The following is a 22,032-nucleotide window of genomic DNA, read 5'->3' as shown; positions in this document are numbered from 1 at the left end:
AAACAGAGCTCAAAGAACCATGTGCCCTGATTTCAGATTATACTACAAATCAAAACAGGATAGGACTAGAATAAAAATAGAAACATTAATGGAACAGGATTGAAAGTGCAGAAATAAACTCACACACTTCTGGTCAATTAATCTATGACAAAGGAGGCAAGACAACATAATGTTGGAAAGATGGTCTCTTCAACAAATGGTACTGGGAAAATTGGACAGCGACATGTAAAAAATGAAATTTGTGTGCTGTGTATTTAGTTGCTTAGTTATGTCCAACCCTTTGCTACCCCATGGACTGTAGTTCACCAGGCTCCTCTGTCCATGGGGATTCTCCAGGCAAGAATACTGGAGTGGGTTCACATACCCTTTTCCAGAGATCCAACCTAGAGATCTAACTCAGGTCTCCCACATTGCAGGCAGATTGTTTACCTGAGCCACCAGGGAAGCCCAAGAATACTGCAGTGGGTAGCCTATCCCTTCTCCAGGGGATCTTCCTGATCTAGGATCAACCCAGGGTTTCCTGTTTTGCAGGTGGATTGTTTACTAGCTGAGCTACCAGGGAAGTCCTGGAGTGGGTTGCCATGCCCTCCTCCAGGGGATCTTTTCCACCCAGGGACTGAATCCAGGTCTCCCACATAGCAGGTGAATTCTTTACCTTCTGAGCCACCAGCAAAGCCCACATGTTAAAAAGTGAAATTAGATCATTCTTTGACACCATACAGAAAAATAAGCTCAAAATGGTTTCAGTTCAGTTCAGTTCAGTCGCTCAGTCGTGTCCGACTCTTTGCGACCCCATGAATCGCAGCACGCCAGGCCTCCCTGTCCATCACCAACTCCCAGAGTTCACCCAGACTCACGTCCATCGAGTCAGTGATGCCATCCAGCCATCTCATCCTCTGTCGTCCCCTTCTTCTCCTGCCCTAAATCCCTCCCAGCATCAGAGTCTTTTCCAATGAGTCAACTCTTCGAATGAGGTGGCCAAAGTACTGGAGTTTTAGCTTTAGCATCATTCCTTCCAAAGAAATCCCAGGGCTGATCTTCAGAATGGACTGGTTGGATCTCCTTGCAGTCCAAGGACTCTCAAGAGTCTTCTCCAACACCACAGTTCAAAAGCATCAATTCTTCGGCACTCAGCCTTCTTCACAGTCCAACTCTCACATCCATACATGACCACTGGAAAAACCATAGCCTTGACTAGACGGACCTTTGTTGGCAAAGTAACATCTCTGCTTTTGAATATGCTATCTAGGTTGGTCATAACTTTCCTTCCAAGGAGTAAGCGTCTTTTAATTTCATGGCTGCAGTCACCATCTGCAGTGATTTTGGAGCCTAAAAAAATAAAGTCTGACACTGTTTCCACTGTTTCCCCATCTATTTCCCATGAAGTGATGGGACCGGATGTCATGATCTTCGTTTTCTAAATGTTGAGCTTTAAGCCAACTTTTTAACTCTCCACTTTCACTTTCATCAAGAGGCTTTTTAGTTCCTCTTCACTTTCTGCCATAAGGGTGGTGTCATCTGCATATCTGAAGTTATTGATATTTCTCCCGGCAATCTTGATTCCAGCTTGTGTTTCTTCCAGTCCAGATCTAAATATGACAATGAACACTATAACATTCCCAGAGGAAAACATAGGCAGGGCACTCTGATGTAAATCACAGCGCTATCTTTTTTAATCTGTCTCCCAGAATAATGGAAATAAAAACAAAAATATGCAAATAAGATGTACTTAAACTCAAAACTTTTGCTTAGCAAAGGAAACAATAAAGAAAACAAAAAGACAGCACACATACTGGGAAAAAATATTTGCTAAGAATGTGACTGACAAGGAATTAGTTTCCAACACTTACCAACAGCTCGTGATACTTAACAGCATTAAAATAAATAATCCAGTTTAAAAATGGGCAGAAGACCTAAATAGACATTTCTAAAAAGAAGATATACCAATGACCAAGAAGCACATGAAAAGCTGTTCAACATCACTAATTACTAGACAAAAGCAATTCAAAACTTCAGTGAAATATCATCTCACACCAGCCAGAATTTGTTGTTATTTAGTCACTCCATCGTGTCCGACTCTTTGTGACCCCGTGGACTGCAGCATGCCAGGCTTCCCCTGACCATTTTCCAGCCAGAATGGTCATCATCAAACCACAATGGTCATCCACAAACAGTAAATGCTGGAGAGGCTGTGGAGAGAAGGGAACCCGCCTACACTGTTGGTGTGAATGTAACGTGGTACTGCCACTATGTAGCACAGTATGGAGGTTCCTTAAAAATCTCAAAACAGAGCTACCATATGATCCTGCAATCCCACTCCTGGGGATATATCTGGAGCAAAATATAATCTGAAAGGGTACATGCACCCTGTGTTCATTGCAGCACTGTATACACTAGCCAAGAAATGGAAGCAACCTAAATGTCTATTGACAGTAATGGATAATTGTATGTGTATACAATGAAATATTACTCAGCCATTAAAAGGAATGAAATAATGTCATGTGCGGCAACATGGAAGGGCCTAGAGATTGTCGTAGTGAATGAAGTAAGTCAGATAGAGAAGGAGAAATATTGTATGATATTCTTTATATGTGGAATCTAAAAAAAAAATGATACAAATGTACTTACAGAACAGAAAGAGACTCACAAACTTAAAGAAGAAACTTATGGTTGTTCGGGGGAAAGATTGGGGAAAGGGTAGTTAAGGAGTTTGGCATGGGCATGTACACGCTGCTCTATTTAACATGGGTAACCAGCAAAGACCTTCCATAGCACATGGAACTCTGCTCAATATTAGCAGCAGCCGGGATGGGAGGGGAGTTTGGGAAAGAGTGGATACATATGTATGTATGGCTGAGTCCTTTTGGGTCCCACCTGAAATTATCACAGTGTTGTTAGTCTGCTACACTGCAATAAAAAATAACAAAAAGTAAAACTGAGAAACAGTGTTAGCTCTTATGTGGTCCCATGTTTTGCAACAGAGGGTAGATGGAGCCTATATAGATATTTTTCATAAGATGTGGTACATAGAGTCACAAAATAAAATTCAACTAAGTACATTTAGAGGTCTGTTGGGTTTATTCAATAATTCCTTAATTGAGCAGCAGCCCATCTATCAAATCGAAAGGAGCTCTGAAGAGCTAAACAAAATAAAAGGTGTTTTAGTCAGAAGGAGGACAGGAACAGGGAGTTTTAGCAGAGTGGATTGTTTCAGGTAAGTTCACCTTCCTATGGGGTATGGAAGGGCACATTACCTCACTGGTGTTGACCAGGTGATTCCAGGCTGACTGACTCAGGTTACATTCCTGGAATAAGGTGAAATTTCACTTAAGTTAGGCATTAATTCCTGATTTGCTTACGTGGGGCTTAGCACGAATGACTCCACAGTGGGTCTGTTGTCTCTTTTTTTAACAATCATTAAGTGCACCATGAAAGGATCAAGTTAAAAACATAATTAACTCAATGGTAAACTTAAGGATTGGCTCAAAGAATCACAGCTCACAGTAGACTAGTGTTTGCATACAGCACTGTGGCATTCAAGGCAGGAAACACAGTTTCCAGTGCCAGCCACATAAATGTTTCAAAAGATTCAATAAAAGAATGTTCCGAATGTGCTTTTGTTCTGATGCAGGAAGTTTTTGTTGAGTCAAAGTTTCTGTGCTATAACTTAAATTTCCTGGGAGTAAATGCAAGTTAAATGCGTGGTGCTCTCTCTTTGGTGTTCTTTGTGATTTTGCTTTTCTCCAAAAAAACGTGGAGAATCAAAGGCTTCTAAGGGCAAGCTTCTTGGTTTTCTCAGGGGTGTTTCATGCATTTTGTGTCAACTTCAGAGTCATTACCATACTTGAATTTGCTGCAAGTTGTTAAAGAAATTACATGTGAGTTGATGAGTTCCGTATGGTCTTTCTTTCACAGAATTCCTCCACCTCGAGCTCCCCCAATGAACATCCTCTCTGCGGTCATCACTGAAGCCTTTGGAGTGGCACTTGTAGGCTATGTGGCCTCATTGGCTCTTGCACAAGGATCTGCCAAAAAATTCAGATATTCAGTTGATGACAATCAGGTGTAGTATGTCCCAGTGCCTCTCCACACCTCTCCATAGCTACTGTATCATTTTGACGTATACTCCCAGATGCTGAAAATGTTGACCTTATGAAAAATACAGCTCTCCTAAGTGTGTAACAAGAATGGGTAGGACAAACTGAAACAAAAATCTGTAAATCATTGATAGAAAGGTGAAAATTTGAGCTTCGTGGGTTGGTTATGGTACACTTTTGTTTTTAAATAGAGGGATATCTTGATGTTCCTTTTGTTTTTAGGAGAAAATCTAAATATATTTATGATTGCCTGCCAACTTTTAAAAAAAGTTCGGATTTCAAAGTACAAATAACAGTATTACTCTTCTTAGTAAAAAACCAAAGGATGAAAGGGTTTCTTAGCATACAAAGGATGAAGATTTTATTGAGACTGTTTCTGAATCTACTTCTGCTAGTGTTTGGTCTCAAACCCCATGGCCCTACATTCCTACACAGGTCTGCACACATAGCTGTGCAGTAGTGGTTAGAAGGCCAAAGTACCTATGTCTAAATCTCACTCTGAAATGGTTTCTATGCCGCAGTTTTCTCATCTGTAAAAAAGCAGATTTATTCATTCAACAGATTTGTTTTGAACCCTACTGTATAGCAGACACCAGTCTAGGAACAAGGGATACAATGGTGTATAACACAGACCATGTCTTTATTCATCTCAAAATCTCCCAGTGGCTTCCCATAGTACTTAGATTAAAAGCCTATTGCCAAGGCTTCCAAGGCCCTACCTGACCTTGCTACCATCCCTTTTCCTCTATGATCTCATATTTTTTTTGTAGCCTGTTCCAGCCTCACTTCCTTCCTTGTTTTTTACTTGAGTTTACTAGCTATGTTGCTAGCTCAAGATGTCTGTACTCGCTGTTCCCTTTTCCAGAAATTCTATACCCTCAAGTAGCTGCATTCCTCCTTTATTTAAATATTTCCTTCTTAGAGAGGCCTTTCTTGGTAAGCTAAAATCCTAATCTCCAAAACTTATCTGCTCTCTGTTTTACTTTCTGTATTCATCTTCTTTATTGGTAGCAGCCCTCCACTAGAACACCAGTCTGTGAGGGCAGGGTTTTGTATCTGTGTTCCTGGCAACAGCAGAAGCAGAAAAGTATTAGGAAGCTTCTGCAGGAATCCAGGTGACATCCGATGACTTGGACCAGGATGTAGCAATGAAGGAGGTGGGAACTGGATAGATTATGAATTGGATGTGGGCACCATCTGGGCAAAGGGGAAGTCAAGACTCTGTCTAAAGCTTTTGGTCCAAACATATAGAGCTTGAGGTAGGGAAGGGTGTGGGAGGACCAGAGTGGGAGTATGTGGAGCAATAGTCTGATTAATTAAGCTTGGGATAACTGTTAACCATTCAAATGAAAATGCTGAGTAATAGGTTGCCTATATCAGTCTGGAGTTCAAAAGAGTGGTCTAGGCTTGGAGATATAAATATGGCAGCTGTCAACATGTTTTTGGGTAGCTCAGAATAGAGAAAGAAGTGGTTCGATATTTGCGATTGTTTGTATGAGAAGGGGCCACAGAGGAGGCTGAGAAGTGGTGGCCAGGGAGGTCGGAGGAAACCAGGAGGGTGAGAGGCTCAAGAAGGACCAGGAAGGAGGCTTTAAGGCGGAGAATGTGAGCGATTGTGTCAAATGCCACTTTTACTGCCAGGGGAGGTAGGAATTAACCATTGGATTTAGCACTCTGGAGGTGATAGGTGGAGTGGTGGGAACAAAACCCTTTATTGTATTAACTTGAAACCTGAGTAATTGGCAACGGATACAATAAATACCTTGTGTTTCCCTGTAAAGTTGTTATTGTTACAAGGATCAAATGAGTAAAGGGCTCAGAGCAGTTTCTGGCTCACTGTAAGCACTCAATAAATGTTAGCTATTGTTAGAATGATGGTTAAATTACAACTAGTGGAGAGAACAGAAATAGAGTACAAAAGACGTCTCATTCTATGACAAGCTTTATCTGTGGCCTCTAAATTTTGGGCTTCCCAGGTGGCACGGTGGTAAGAATCCACCTGTCAGTGCAGGAGACGCTAGCGATGCAGGTTCCATCCCTGGGTCAGGAAGATCGCATGACGTAGGAAATGGCAACCCACTCCAGTGTTCTTGCCTCAATAAACAGACTCCTCCATGGACAGAGGAGTCTGGCCGGCTATAGTCCATGGTGTCGCAAAGAGTTGGGCATGACTGAGCACACCTCACACACACACACACACACACACACACACACACACACACGCTGAAAGTGGATTGTGATTAGGAAATGATACATTTCTCTGTTATCATTCCTATAGGAATTCCTGGCCCATGGCCTCAGCAACGTGATTGCTTCATTCTTCTTCTGTATACCAAGTGCGGCTGCCATGGGAAGAACTGCTGGCCTGTACAGCACAGGAGCAAAGACACAGGTAACTTCATTCTTCAACAGGCACAGAAGGACTGAGAAGGAGAGGAGTGCGCGTCTCTCTAAATTCCTGAGACTATTGCTATTTCTTCAGTCTCTTAAAACTAGCATCAAGGCAGTTTATCTGTTCTCTTTCTTAGAAACGGTCCTTGAGAAGCTGAATGAGCAGAAAAAAGGGGAAAAAGTCCTGTACTAGCGGCAGTTTTCTTGTTGTCAATCGTTGAGCAAAAGCTCCCTCTAGTGGTGCCTCTGATTTTCCTTTTTGCTAATCTAACCCGTCAGTTTGAAATTTTAAAATCTTAGTTCATTTCCTTTAAATAGAATGAAAACCATTGTTGCAACATCAGTCCTTGATACTGACATTCCTGTCTATAGAAATGTACAAGTATATGAATGAATAATACAATGTCTATGCACATTTTGGCTTAATGAAACAATTGTGTGTTTTAGGAACTCAAATCAATTTGACATTTTAGAGCCTCCTGTACACTAGTTATTATGCTGGATACTAGTAAGATATCATGAGAAGGCAATGGCACCCCACTCCAGTGCTCTTGCCTGGAAAATCACATGGACAGAGGAGCCTGGTAGGCTACAGTCCATGGGGTCGCCAGGAGTTGGACACGACTGAGCGACTTCACTTTGATTTTTCACTTTCATGCATTGGAGAAGGAAATGGCAACCCACTCCAGTGTTCTTGCCTAGAGAATCCCAGGGACGGGGGAGCCTGGTGGGCTGCCGTCTATGGGGTCGCACAGAGTTGGACACGACTGAGGTGACTTAGCAGCAGCAGTAAGATATCAATGGTGATAATTAAGATGATTCTGTGATGGTGAGGATGGTGGTGGTGGTGGTGGAAGCATATATTGAGTTATATGCCAGGAATTGCATGTCATGCTTTTTTAAATAAATGAACTTTAATATTTTAAGAAACTCAATGAAGGAGGCATAATTATTATCATAGGTTTCCACATGAGAACATTCAGGAAAAGAGGGTTAAACTAACTTACCTAGGTCACGGAGCTAGGAAGTGGCAGAGCTGAGATTTTAATCCAGATAGATTTACTCCAAATCTTGCATTCTTAACCACTGTTCTATACAAGGAAATTCATGTGTGTGTTTATTTAATAAATTAACATGAACAGCTAACCACTGTTAAAACAATTCATGCATATTTTATTTTATTTTTAGGACTTTTAAATTTTATTATTTGGCGGTGATGGGTCTTTGTTGCTGCACACAGGCTTTCTCTAGTTGCAGTCGGTGGGGGGCGCTCTTTGTCGCCCTGCGTGGGCTCCGCACTGCAGCGGCTTCTCTTGTTGCAGAGCGTGCGCTCTAGACATGGGCTTCAGGAGTTGCAGCACGTGGGCTCAGGAGTTGTGGCTCACAGCTTTGTTGCTCTGCGGCATGTAGGATCTTCTTGGACCAGGGATCCAAGTGGTGTCTCTTGCATTGCAAGTGGAACCTTTACCTATTGAGCAACCTGGGAAACCCATTTTTTAGTAGCCTACCTTATATTAAGTCCTTTTGGGGGTGTTGTAGAAGAGTAAATTTGAAAAGTGTATATTCTTGACCTTGGGATAAAGTGGGAAGAGAAAGATGGGTAAATGAACATTAAAATGTAGCATACAAGTAATAAAATTATTGAATGTACCATGGTGCAGAGGGGAAGCAGTAACAAAATCTGAATCTATAATAGTATCACATATTATTGCCACAACTCATCAGCAAAGATGTGTAATTCTCATTCACCGTTGTTTTACATGACAGTTTGATTTTTAGGCAGCTCGTGATTTAAAGCATAAGTTCATAATGTGCATTGGCAGAAACATTTTTGCAAACTCTCAAATATTTGTAATCTAAATTTGAATGTTTAATACATAGTGTAATCACATATCATTCCTTGCTCTGAAGACTTACAGCTATAAAATTCTAGGATTCTATAGTGATTTCCACCTGGTTTCTTACAAGGATGAGTGTGTGAGATTTCCTTTCATCAGTTCTGCATGGTATTCTCTTCGTTAGACTTCAGAAGAAATAAAAGGCACCTAACAGAAGCAGAAGATATTAAGAAGAGATGGCAAGAATACACAGAAGAATTGTACAAAAAAAGATCTTCATGATCCAGATAATCACGATGGTGTGATCACTGACCTAGAGCCAGACATCCTGGAACGTGAAGTCAAGTGGGCCTTAGAAAGCATCACTATGAACAAAGCTAGTGGAGGTGATAGAATTCCAATTGAGCTATTCCAAATCCTGAAAGATGATGCTGTGAAAGTACTGCATTCAATATGCCAGCAAATTTGGAAAACTCAGCAGTGGCCACAAGACTGGAAAAGGTCAGTTTTCATTCCAATCCCAAAGAAAGGCAATGCCAAAGAATGCTCAAACTACCGCACAGTTGCACTCATCTCACATGCTAGTCAAGTAATGCTCAAAATTCTCCAAGCCAGGCTTCAGCAATATGTGAACCGTGAACTTCCTGATGTTCAAGCTGGTTTTAGAAAAGGCAGAGGAACCAGAGATCAAGTTGCCAACATCTGCTGGATCATGGAAAAAGCAAGAGAGTTCCAGAAAAACATCTATTTTTGCTTTATTGACTATGCCAAAGCCTTTGACTGTGTGGATCACAATAAACTGTGGAAAATTCTGAAAGAGATGGGAATACCAGACCACCTGATCTGCCTTTTGAGAAATTTGTATGCACGTCAGGAAGCAATAGTTAGAACTGGACATGGAACAACAGACTGGTTCCAAATAAGAAAAGGAATACATCAAGGCTGTATATTGTCACCCTGTTTATTTAACATATATGCAGAATACATCATGAGAAACGCCGGACTGGAAGAAACACAAGCTGGAATCAAGATTGCCGGGAGAAATATCAATAACCTCAGATATGCAGATGACACCACCCTTATGGCAGAAAGTGAAGAGGAACTCAAAAGCCTCTTGATGAAAGTGAAAGTGGAGAGTGAAAAAGTTGGCTTAAAGTTCAACATTCAGAAAACGAAGATCATGGCATCCCGTCCCATCACTTTATGGCAAATAGATGGGGAAACAGTGGAAACAGTGTCAGACTTTATTTTGGGGGGCTCCAAAATCACTGCAGATGGTGACTGCAGCCATGAAATTAAAAGACGCTTACTCCTTGGAAGGTTAGTTATGACCAACCTAGATAGCATATTCAAAAGCAGAGACACTACTTTGTCAACAAAGGTGCGTCTAGTCAAGGCTGTGGTTTTTCCAGTGGTCATGTATGGATGTGAGAGTTGGACTGTGAAGAAGGCTGAGTGCTGAAGAATTGATGCTTTTGAACTGTGGTGTTGGAGAAGACTCTCGAGAGTCCTTTGGACTGCAAGGAGATCCAACCAGTCCATTCTGAAGGAGATCAGCCCTGGGATTTCTTTGGAAGGAATGATGCTAAAGCTGAAACTCCAGTACTTTGGCCACCTCATGCGAAGAGTTAACTCATTGGAAAAGACACTGATGCTGGGAGGGATTGGGGGCAAGAGGAGAAGGGGACGACAGAGGATGAGGTGGCTGGACAGTATCACTGACTCGATGGACATGAGTCTCAGTGAACTCTGGGAGTTGGTGATGGACAGGGAGGCCTGGCATGCTGGGATTCATGGGGTCGCAAAGAGTCGGACATAACTGAGCGACTGATCTGATCTGATCTGAACAAAATACTAATTCAGAGAAGGAAAGCTCAGCAGCACTGTATTTTTGTGCTGTTTTGCTTGTTGAGATCGTCCCTAATCTGCTCAACTAGTCCCATTAAATTGAACAGGGAAGTAATCTGATTTAATGTGCCTACCCCAATTGCGGATGTTTTCCCATGGTAGTCGTTTTGGCATTTACAACTATTAAGTTTACTCGGGGATAACAGACATGATTTGAAGAAGGCACTGGGACAGCCAAGTCTTAAAAGTTTTGTTCTAAATAGGCTATTTGTGAAACCAGCTTTCCATGTGACAAGACTTCATAAAGTGAGCCCTTAAAATATCTTTCTCTCGTAGGTACTAGACTTATACCCAGTAAGTTAATCTAGAAGAATGAAAATCTTTCAACTTTCAGGCTAATAATAGCCAATCATTTCACCAATCGACTCTTTCTCCTTCAGAAACACTATGAGTATTTCTGTAGAAAGAAAGCTTTTAAAATGAGATGTGGCCTTGTTCCTTCCTCCCAGAGCCCGTGAAAGGTCTTAGCTTTCTGACCTTTCAGCTACGCAAACTGTGTGCTTCCCCCCGCAGCCTCATCCTGGACTGTTCGCCTCACTCTCAGCTCTCTAGTCACCGCAGCTCCTTCCTCGTGACTCTGGTGTCTTCCTTTTATCCCTTTTATCTCTGTGGCTGCTTCCTCTTCCCTTCTAAGTTAACTCCTCCCATTCATCAGATTTCACCAAGACTTCTAGGCCAACTGTGTTCTTAAACTTTATATGTTTATCAGTGTGATTATACAATTGATGTCTGCCTTCTGCTCTTGACTTCAGCTCCTAGAGAGTCCCTGTCTGGTTTTGTTCTCCATATCGTGAGTGTCCAGCCCAAGACCTAGCACATGGTAGGTGTTCAATAAGTGTGGAAAGAATGAATGAAAAATGAAAGTATTGGATGATTATAAAACTAGTCAATTTTGCTGATTTAAGAAGGGACAGATCAAGTCAGGCAAGAGCTTTTATTCTCACTTAATATAGTACATTTAAAATCAGGAAAAATGCTTTCACTTGAAATCAGGCTTAGGATCATAGACTTTGGAGAAGCACTACTGAATAGTGTCAACTTAAAAAAATGAACAACAGGAGAGAGTTGTGAGTTCAGTTTTATGTGGGCGGAAAATGAGGACTGCAGCCCAGGAGCCAGCACCTCAGACAGCTCTTGAGAAACTGCTCCAAAGAGGCAGAGGGAAGGTCAGTGTACACTTGATTTTGGTGAAGGGGGGATACATGCCGTCAAGCATCTATTTTTTCCAGATGGTTTCTGCTAGTCTCATGAGGCTTTCTGCTACTCACAAGAAACAGTCACCACCATGAAGGATTTTAGTGCTTTTCTAGTTATGAGAAAATATAAGAATTGGGCTCATAAAATCAGCTCCTGAAAATATCTAACTATCTGAAGACCATCCTGCCAGTTTTTAGCACAGAGGGCCTCATTTCCGCTCTCCACCCTGAACTTTCTTAGGGAATGTTCTAAATCAGCAGCTGCCATAACTCATGATTTCCTCCCTGTAGAGGCAGATGGCCAGTGCCAATTTGCAGTGGACCATAGAAACACAATAGCCACACAGGTACTTGAAATTTTCAGGTAGTTATATTTTAAAAAGTAGAAGGAAACTGGTAATATTAGTTTTAATACTGTATTTTAATTTTTTACTTAATGAAGTAAAAGTATTATTTCAACAAATATCTTATGTAAAAACTATTAATGATGTATTTTATAATCTTTTTTTAAATTAAGATTTCAAAATCTGGTGTGTATCTTACATTTACAGCATCTCCTACACCCACCAGCTGCATTTCAAATGCTCATGGGTCACACGTGGCTATATGAGACAGCACATTTGGGACCATTTTATATACAAATGAGTTGGTTGTTAAGCCTTTCAGTACTTTATAAAATCAAATAAAAGCATTTGAATTGAAACAACAAAAGATACTAATCGTTGAATACCAAGTGCCATGGTCAAAGGCCCAAAGACATTTCTGTCCTCCACATGTCAGAACGCTTTCACTGTGATTTCCTTTAGATGAGGCCTGCAGAACGTGGCTATCTAAGAATAAGAAAGTCTTGGTGCTGCCTAGACATGCAGCACAAATAAGTGTGGTGGGTCTCTCTTCTTTCCTTGCCTTTAAAGAATGTTAATTAGGGGAGAAAGCACTGTAACCCTCCCCACCCCTATTGCCCTGTGTTATTATTATTATTATTACTATTTGCTTCTAACAAAGTGGACACAATGTTCTTCGGGCAGTTTGAGAGGCACAGTCAAGCCATGAAGGGTGAGAGGCAGCGCCTGTTGCAGGCAGAGCTCAGCCACAGCTGAAAATGATGGCTGGCATGGTTTCTGTGGCACTGAGATTGCCCCTGGGTCCTAATTTGCCAAACTATATTCCTTTATTCTTTCAGAGTTTGTCTTATTGCTTCCAACTTCGTTTAAATCCTTTTTAATCTAGCCTCAGTTACCAGGTACTCTCTTCTTCTCTTTCACCACTTTCTGGACTCTTACTGCCATTCCGCTGCTTTCCAGAAGGCTGTGTAGACTGTGAGTGCTAGACATCCTTTGCATTCTTTGGAAACTACTTAGGAAGGAAATGGCTAGCATGCCCTTCTCCCTCCAGCCATGTCTACAGGTATAGGTAGGTTGTGGACTTAAAACATATTCACAACCTAAAAGTTTAGAATTATGTTTTATTCAGTGGGAATTCTTAAGACTTCAAGCATCTCAAGCAACCCTGATACAACTGCTCTGAGGAGACAAGGGGAGGAGCCAGGTTACAGAGAAGTTTTGCAACAAAGGGCAGGCAGTCTGAACATCAAAAGATTATTGTTAATTAAAGGAAGACAGATATCTCAAGTTAAGGAATTCAGCTCTTTTCTATGTATGGGAAGATGCAAGAGTCCAGGCTCATTGACATCATTCTTTCCACATGCGTCTCCATCTCCGCTATCTGGGGCCAGTGTCCCTTGTTTCTCATCGCCTGGGCTTCCTTGAGGCACACCATTAGGGTGTGGTTGAGGTCTCCTGGCCGCCAGGTTGCAGTTGTTCTCCTTCCTGAGTGCCCTTAGGGCCGGAAGCTCACGGGGGAGGGCTGCAATCACCAACGACTGTGACAATCCTTGTGTACTGATATGGCAGGAAATACTCCATTTTTCAGTCCCTCCCCTTGGTCAGGAATTTGACCAATATTTGGGAGACATTTCATGACCAATTTTTGTTCCACAGTGCTGGGAAGCTGATCCCAGATTAGGTGAAAATTCTCGATATACAACTCAAGGTATTAACTTCTGGATTAAGCCTACTGATAGATAATAATAAAAGACTCTCTGTATGGTCTATCTTCTAATCTATTATGATCCAGGAGATATTTCCCTTGTTGCCTTTTCCATATCTAGAATCACACTATTACAATTATTGATTGCATACAGAACTATATGTCTGATCAATTGTTTCAAGTTGCCTAGTCACCTACATTTGTTGGAGGCTTGGTTACACACTGTAAGAGACAACACTCTTATAAAATAGACAGAAGTAATGTAGCTAGTAACATTGACAAAGGCATAGTGTAGCAGAAACACAATGCACAAAAAATTTGGAAACAAGCAGCAAATTAATGATTAATATAACTAGTTGCAGTCTAGTTCCAGTAAACCATCAACTCCGTAGGAGAATCAGCTACAGAAGCCAAATTCTGGCAGGATAAGGTAGAGAGTAAAAGATAAATGTTTTATCTTTCCTTAGAAAGACATACATTATCAGCTTGTTTTAGATCATGGCATAAGAGAAAAAGGTTTACCAGAAAACAGATTCAAGGAAGTATGTTTTAAAATCAAAGTTATAGATCATATTTATCAATTTATTTACTTCCATATAATTGATTCCTGTTGGTCTGCATGAAGTAATCAGGTCTTCCATTAGAGTTCATCATTTGTTACCCAGTTCAGTGTCATTGTCTAAAGGCTATCAGAAACTTACATTTGTTTAAAAGGTTCTTTTTATAAGTCTTCTTGAAAAATCTTTATTTTGTAAAAGCAGTGTAAAATTATGATTGTCTATAAAGGATATAACTTAAAATAGCATGGTTAAAGATTTGAGTACAGTGTAACATTTTAGGATAATAATTAGAATTATGACTGATAACATTTTATCAGAACATATCAGATGTTAGGGTTTCTATATAAATTCTGATTCCCTGGTGGCTCAGACAGTAAAGAGTCTACCTGCAACATGGAAGATTGAGTTCGAACCTTGGGTTGGGAAGATCCCCTGGAGAAGGAAACGGCAATCCACTCCAGTATTCTTCCCTGGAAAATCCCATGGACAGGGGAGCCTGGTGGACTACAGTCTATAGTGTTGCAAACAGTTGGGCACGATTGAGTGACTTCACTTTCTATAAATTCTAGAATATCTATATTAATGGTATTTATTCTTGCACTATAGCCTCAAGTTTATTTTCAATTATTTGACTGTATATCTGAATTAAAAATGCCAAATAAACTTAGTTTAACATTCCTCTCTGAGATATCTCAGAGATGTTTCTTCAAAGTGTCCCAGAGTTATCTGGAGATTAAAAGAGCTTTAGTTAGATTTTGATATTTGGGAAGTTTGTTAGAAATACCAAAATTATTTTAAAACACAGCAGGATCATAGGTCACTGAAACAATAACTATTTATTTAACCAAAGTTACAAAAATAATTAAAAGAAAATAAATATAGATCACTTAAGGGTACAGAAACTCATAGAATCTGTTATCCCAAAGGAGCACTTTTAATAGAAAGAGAAATCAACTTCCAGTCTGCATTGGCTTACTTAACAAACCCACTTAGTTAACTTCAATCTAAATTTAGTTAATCCTATGTCTAAAACTTCTTCCTTCTCAGGCTTCCTTTCCACACTCTGTCATCATTTTCTGCATCCAGCCTGTCTCTCATTTTCTATCCAAATAAAATCAGCTAGCTCTTTATCTTCTTTTTCCTCAGTAAAATGTCTGAGCTGTGGAGAGCAATATTGCATAGGAACCTGGAATGTTAGGTCCATGAATCAAGACAAATTGAAAGTGGTCAACTAGGAGATGGCAAGAGTGAATGTCGACATTTTTAGGAATCAGTGAACTAAAATGGACTGGAGTGGGTGAATTTAACTCAAATAACCTTATATCTACTACTGTGAGCAAGAATCCTTTAGAAGAAATGGAGTAGCCATCATAGTCAACAAAAAAGTCTGAAATGCAGTACCTGGATGCAATCTCAAAAATGACAGAATGATCTCTGTTCATTTCCAAGGCAAACCATTCAATATCATGGTAATCCAAGCCTATGCCCCAACCAGTAATGCTGAAGAAACTGAAGTTGAACGGTTCTATGAAGACCTACAAGACCTTTTAGAACTAACTCCCAAAAAAGATGTTCTTTTCATTATAAGGGACTGGAATGCAAAAGTAGGAAGTCAAGAAACACCTGGAGTAACAGGCAAATTTGGCCTTGGAGTACAGAATGGAACAGGGCAAAGGCTCATAGAATTTTGCCAAGAGAACACACTGGTCATAGAAAACACCCTCTTCCAACAACACAAGAGAAGACTCTACACATGGACATCACCAGATGGTCAACACCGAAATCAGATTGATTATATTCTTTGCAACCAAAGATGAAGACGCTCTGAATAGTCAGGAAAAACAAGACTGGGAGCTGACTGTGGCTTAGATCATGAACTCCTTATTGCCAAATTCAGACTTAAATTGAAGAAAGTAGGAAACACCACTAGACCATTCAGGTATGACCTAAATTAAAAATGTATATGAATAGTGATTCAAATAACTAAGATTCAAGAGGCCTCCCCATAAAAGACTGGTAGAGGATGTAACCTGAATCATGAGAGTTTACTTTTAAAAACAGTATGGCAAAGGCCATGTTTTCAAAACCCAAACAAACAAAATGCACAAGTGTTACTGAGTCCAAGCTCTCTCTGCTCACCTCATGAAAGGCCAATGAACCTGAGAGACATGGTGTCGAGACAGGGAGGAGACTTTAAGTGGGGAGCCTGCAGACCGAGAAGATGGCAGGCTAGCACCTCAGAATAACCATCTTACTGGGGTCTTGATGCCAGTTTGTTTTATAGATCAGAGAGAAGGAAGCAGTGAGGAAGAAAAGTCAGAAGGCAGAATAGAGAGGGAGAGGCAGTGGGGAAGTAAAGTGAAAGGGTCTTCAGTCTTGCAAAACATCTCCAAAGGTATGGCCAGCCTTTAAAAAGGGTATATTAATCTCTTCTATTCACAGGTGGGCAGGGAAAAATTATCTCTCCATCAGCTGAAAAAATGCACTTTAGTTTACAGTCAAGCAGTGGGGCAGGGTTCTCCAGTCATTGAGTATGATTAAAATAATCACCCATAGGTTGGCCTCAGGTCAAAAACAGGGAGGGAACACAGCCATGACCATCAACAGAAAATTGGATTAAAGATTTACTAACCATGGCCCTTTCTTTGGAAGGAATGATGCTAAAGCTGAAACTCCAGTACTTTGGCCACCTCATGCAAAGAGTTGACTCATTGGAAAAGACTCTGATGCTGGGAGGGATTGGGGGTAGGAAGAGAAGGGGACGACAGAGGATGAGATGGCTGGATGGCATCACTGACTCGATGGACTTCAGTCTGAGTGAACTCTGGGAGTTGGTGATAGACAGGGAGGCCTGGCGTGCTGCGATTCATGGGGTCGCAAAGAGTCAGACACGACTGAACAACTGAACTGAACTGAACCATGGCCCTGCCCATCAGAACAAGACCCAGTTCCCCCCTCAGTCAGTCTCTCCCATCAGGAAGCTTCCATAAGCCTCTTATCCTTATCCATCAGAAGGCAGACAGAATGAAAACCACAATCACAGAAAACTAACCAAACTGATCACATGGAATACAGCCTTGTCTAACTCAATGAAACTATGAGCCATGATGTGTAGGGCAAAGGCTAACAGACTTCTGCCAAGAGAACACACTGGTCATAGAAAACACCCTCTTCCAACAACACAAGAGAAGACTCTACACATGGACATCACCAGATGGTCGGCACTGAAATCAGATTGATTATATTCTTTGCAGCCAAAGATGGAGAAGCTCTATACAGTCAGCAAAAACAAGACTGGGAGCTGACTGTGGCTCAGATTATGAAGTCCTTACTGCCAAATTCAGACTTAAAGAAAGTAGGGGAAACCACTAGACCATTCAGGTATGACCTAAATGAAATCACTTGCGGTTATAGAGTGGAAGTGAGAAATAGAGTTAAGGGATTAGATTTGATAGACAGAATGCCTGAAGAACTATGGTGGGAGGTTTGTGATGTTTTATAGGAGGCAGTGATCAAGACCATCCCCAGGAAATAGAAATGCAAAAAGGCAAAATGGATGTCTGAGGAGGCCTTACAAATAGCTGAGAAAAAAAGAACTGAAAAGCAAGGAGAAAAGGAAAGATATATACATTGAAGGCAGAATTCCAAAGAATAGCAAGGAGAGATAAGAAAGCCTTCCTCAGTGATCAATGCAAAGAAATAGAGGAAAACAATAGAATGGGAAAGACTAGAGATCTCTTCAAGAAAATTAGAGATACCAAGGGAACATTTCATGCAAAGATGAGCTCAATAAAGGACAGAAATGGTATAGACCTAACAGGAGCAGAAGATATTAAGAAGACATGGCAGGAATACACAGAAGAACTGTACAAAAAAGATCTTCATGACCCAGATAATCATGATGGTGTGATCACTCACCTAGAGCCAGGCATCCTGGAATGTGAAGTCAAGTGGGCCTTAGGAAGCATCAGTACAAACAAAGCTAGTGCAGGTGATGGAATTCCAGTTGAGCTATTTCAAAGCCTAAAGATGATGCCTTGGAAACGAACAGAGATCATTCTGTCGTTTTTGAGATTGCATCCAAGTACTGCATTTCGGACTCTTCTGTTGACCATGATGGCTACTCCATTTCTTCTGAGGGATTCCTAGTGCAGTAGTAGATATAATGGTCATCTAAGTTAAATTCACCCATTCCAGTCCATTTTAGTTTGCTGATTCCTAGAATGTCGACATTCACTCTTGCCATCTCTTGTTTGACCACTTCCATTTTGCGTTGATTCATGGACCTGGCATTCCAGGTTCCTATGCAGTATTGTTCTTTACAGCATCGGACCTTGCTTCTATCAGCAGTCACATCCACAGCTGGGTATTGTTTTTGCTTTGGCTCCATCCCTTCATTCATTCATAAATCAGTGGAGTTATTTCTCCACTGATCTCCAGTAGCATATTGGGCACCTACTGACCTGGGGAGTTCCTCTTTCAGTATCCTATCATTTGCCTTTTCATACTGTTCATGGGGTTCTCAAGGCAAGAATACTGAAGTGGTTTGCCATTCCCTTCTCCATTGGACCACATTCTGTCAGATCAAATTGCCAACATCCATTGGTTCATGGAAAAAGCAAGAGAGTTCCAGAAAAACATCTATTTCTGCTTTATTGACTATGCCAAAGCCTTTGACTGTGTGGATCACAATAAACTGTGGAAAATTCTGAAAGAGATGGGAATACCAGACCACCTGACCTGCCTCTTGAGAAATCTGTATGCAGGTCAGGAAGCAACAGTTAGAACTGGACATGGAACAACAGAGTGGTTTCAAATAGGAAAAGGAGTACATCAAGGCTGTGTATTGTCACCCTGCTTATTTAACTTACATGCAGAGTACATCATGAGAAACACTGGATTGGAAGAACCACAAGCTGTAATCAAGATTGCTGGGAGAAATATCAATAACCTCAGATATGCAGATGACCCACCCTTATGGCAGAAAATGAAGAGGAACTAAAAAGCCTCTTGATGAAAGTGAAAGTGGAGAGCGAAAAAGATGGCTTAAAGCTCAACATTCAGAAAATGAAGATCATGGCATCCGGTCCCATCACTTCATGGCAAATAGATGGGGAAACATTGGAAACAGTGTCAGACTTTATTTTTTGGGGCTCCAAAATCACTGCAGATGGTGACTGCAGCCATGAAATTAAAAGATGCTTACTCCTTGGAAGGAAAGTTATGACCAACATAGATAGCATATTGAAAAGCAGAGACATTACTTTGCCAACAAAGGTCCGTCTAGTCAAGGCTATGGTTTTTCCTGTGGTCGTGTATGGATGTATGAGTTGGACTGTGAAGAAGGCTGAGCACCGAAGAATTGATGCTTTTGAACTGTGGCGTTGGAGAAGACTCTTGAGAGTCCCCTGGACTGCAAGGAGATCCAACCAGTCCATTCTGAAGGAGATCAGCCCTGGGATTTCTTTGGAAGGAATGATGCTAAAGCTGAAACTCCAGTACTTTGGCCACCTCATGCGAAGAGTTGACTCATTGGAAAAGACTCTGATGCTGGGAGGGATTGGGGGCAGGAGGAGAAGGGGGCGACAGAGGATGAGATGGCTGGATGGCATCACTGACTCGATGGACGTGAGTCTGGGTGAACTCCAGGAGTTGGTGATGGACAGGGAGGCCTGGCATGCTGCGATTCATGGGGTTGCAAAGAGTCGGACACGACTGAGCGACTGAACTGAACTGAACTGAAAGATGATGCTGTGAAAGTGCTGCGCTCAATATGCCTGCAAATTTGGAAAACTCAGCAGTGGCCACAGGGCTAGAAAAGGTCAGTTTTCATTCCAGTCCCTAAGAAAGGCAATGCCAAAGAATGCTCAAACTACTGCACAATTGCACTCATCTCACATGCTAGTGAAGTCATGCTCAAAATTCTCCAAGCCAGGCTTCAATAGTTCGTGAACCATGAACTTACAGAAGTTCAAGCTGGATTTAGAAAAGGCAGAGGAACCAGAAATCAAATTGCTGTCATCTGCTGGATCATCGAAAAAGCAAGAGAGTTCCAAAAGAACATCTACTTCTTCTTTTTTGACTACGCCTAAGCCTTTGACTGTGTTGATCACAACTAAGTGTGGAAGATTCTGAAAGAGATGGGACTACCAGACCACCTGACCTGCCTTCTGAGAAATCTGTTTGCAGATCAGCAAGCAACAGTTAGAACTGGACATGGAACAACAGACTGGTTCCAAATCGGGAAAGGAGTATATCAAGGCTGCATATTGTCAACCTCCTTGCTTCACTTATATACAGAGTACATCATGTGAAATGCTGGGCTGGATTAAGCAGAAGCTGGAATCAAGATTGCCGGGAGAAGTATCAATAACCTCAGATATGCAGATGACACCACCCTTATGGCAGAAAGCGAAGAACTAAAGAGCCTCTTGATGAAAGTGAAAGTGGAAAAAGTTGGCTTAAAGCTCAACATTCAGAAAACTAAGATCATGGCATCTGGTCCCATCACTTCATGGGAAATAGATGGGGAAACAGTGGAAACAGTGAGACAAACAGTCGGCATCACCGACTCAATGGACATGAGTTTGGGTAAACTTCAGGAGTAGGTGATGGACAGGGAGGCCTGGTGTGCGTGGTTCATGGGGTTGCAAAGAATCAGACACAACTGAGTGACTGAACTGAACTGAACTGAATGCTGTAGAGGAGTTCCACTAAATATGGAAGGAGCTTGTATCAGTTTCTTTCTGTTTTATGATTTTGAGTTTCATCATGCTGTTACATGTGTCAATAGTCTATTCTCTTTATTATTGAGTAGTATTCTATTGTAGTGATATACCAGAATTTATCTGTTCACCAATTGGTAAACAATTTAATTCTTATATTTTTGGTGTTTAGGAATAAAGCTGTTATAAATATTTACATGTACTTTGATAGGCATATCTTTTCATTTCTCTTAGGTAGTTTTAGGTCAGACAGTACTTCATGAGAAACTGCAAACTTTTTTTGGAAGTGGCTGCACCATATCTTAAGTCCCACTAGCAGTGTCTGAGAACTCAAGTTGCTCTGAGACCTTACTATTGATTATTTGTCTATATATTTATTTTTAACCACTCCAATAGGCTTCCATTTCATTTGATTCCTCCATAAGGATATTTTAGGTATTTTTTTGGTCCTGTGAAAGCCTCTTTTCTCTTAGTAGGCTGACAGATTGGCTAAATGTTTCTATTAAGACATGAACATTTGTTTATGTGAAACTGGTTCTCCATCAGTGGAGCTTAGTTAGAAGTGAGCTGTTTTGAATTGCCTTTTGTCAACATATTGAGTTGGTTAAAACACAATACTAATGATTTTTTAAGGTTAATAAAATTAAGTTTGTTTCACTGCAGAGACTGCTTCCATAATCCCATATACCTGTTTCATAGTAATGAAAGACTCCTAAGAAGAGCACAAAGGCTTCCATGGAAATTTGTCATCAGCCCAGAAAACCTCTAAAGCTGTGTGTACTCAGTTATTACCCACATAACTAAGAAATGAGAAGGGAGGTCAGGCTGAACAACAGTAGTCTTAAGTACAATTGAAGTGTCATTTTCACCATTAAACAAACAACAAAAAATTGTGGTGTGTGATAATAGTCGATGGTGTCCTATTTCTTTGTGTAGAATTGCTTTTCTCGCATTGCTGACTTAATTTGATCATACTAGTTTGTCAGCTGTCACGTTTGGGTTCCTTCAACTACAAAATACAGATAACAACAGTCTATATAACTTAACAATCACGTACCAACATTTTGTTTCTTTTTATCAGGAAGAACTAAGAATTATCTTTCTCCCCCTATAACTTAGGAATAACAAAAAAATTCAAGGATTTCTTTTTCTGCCGGTCTTGTATTTTACAGGTGGCTTGTCTAATATCTTGCATTTTTGTCCTGATAGTCATCTATACAATAGGGCCTTTGCTTTACTGGCTGCCCATGGTAAGTAATACTTTTTAT

General features: G+C 40.8%; 1 protein-coding gene across 3 annotated transcripts in view; it reads left to right on the top strand.

Annotated features, from left to right (window-relative positions):
• The window catches only part of SLC26A7 (solute carrier family 26 member 7), a 151,482-nt gene that overhangs the window by 71,136 nt on the left and 58,314 nt on the right, over nt 1-22,032 (top strand). For all 3 annotated transcript variants that reach the window (XR_011570674.1, XM_019973813.2, XM_070802929.1), the window contains 3 exons: nt 3,916-4,063; nt 6,376-6,489; nt 21,937-22,014. Coding sequence is in view for 2 of the 3 variants with exons in the window: in XM_019973813.2 (XP_019829372.2) it covers nt 3,916-4,063; nt 6,376-6,489; nt 21,937-22,014 (340 nt within the window). In the remaining variant the exon portion in view is untranslated. The remainder of the gene's footprint in view (nt 1-3,915; nt 4,064-6,375; nt 6,490-21,936; nt 22,015-22,032) is intronic.

The sequence above is a fragment of the Bos indicus genome, chromosome 14, assembly GCF_029378745.1.
Source record: "Bos indicus isolate NIAB-ARS_2022 breed Sahiwal x Tharparkar chromosome 14, NIAB-ARS_B.indTharparkar_mat_pri_1.0, whole genome shotgun sequence".
Lineage (NCBI taxonomy): Eukaryota > Metazoa > Chordata > Mammalia > Artiodactyla > Bovidae > Bos > Bos indicus.
Note: the sequence above shows the minus strand (reverse complement) of the source record. Positions and strands in the feature narration are given on the sequence as shown.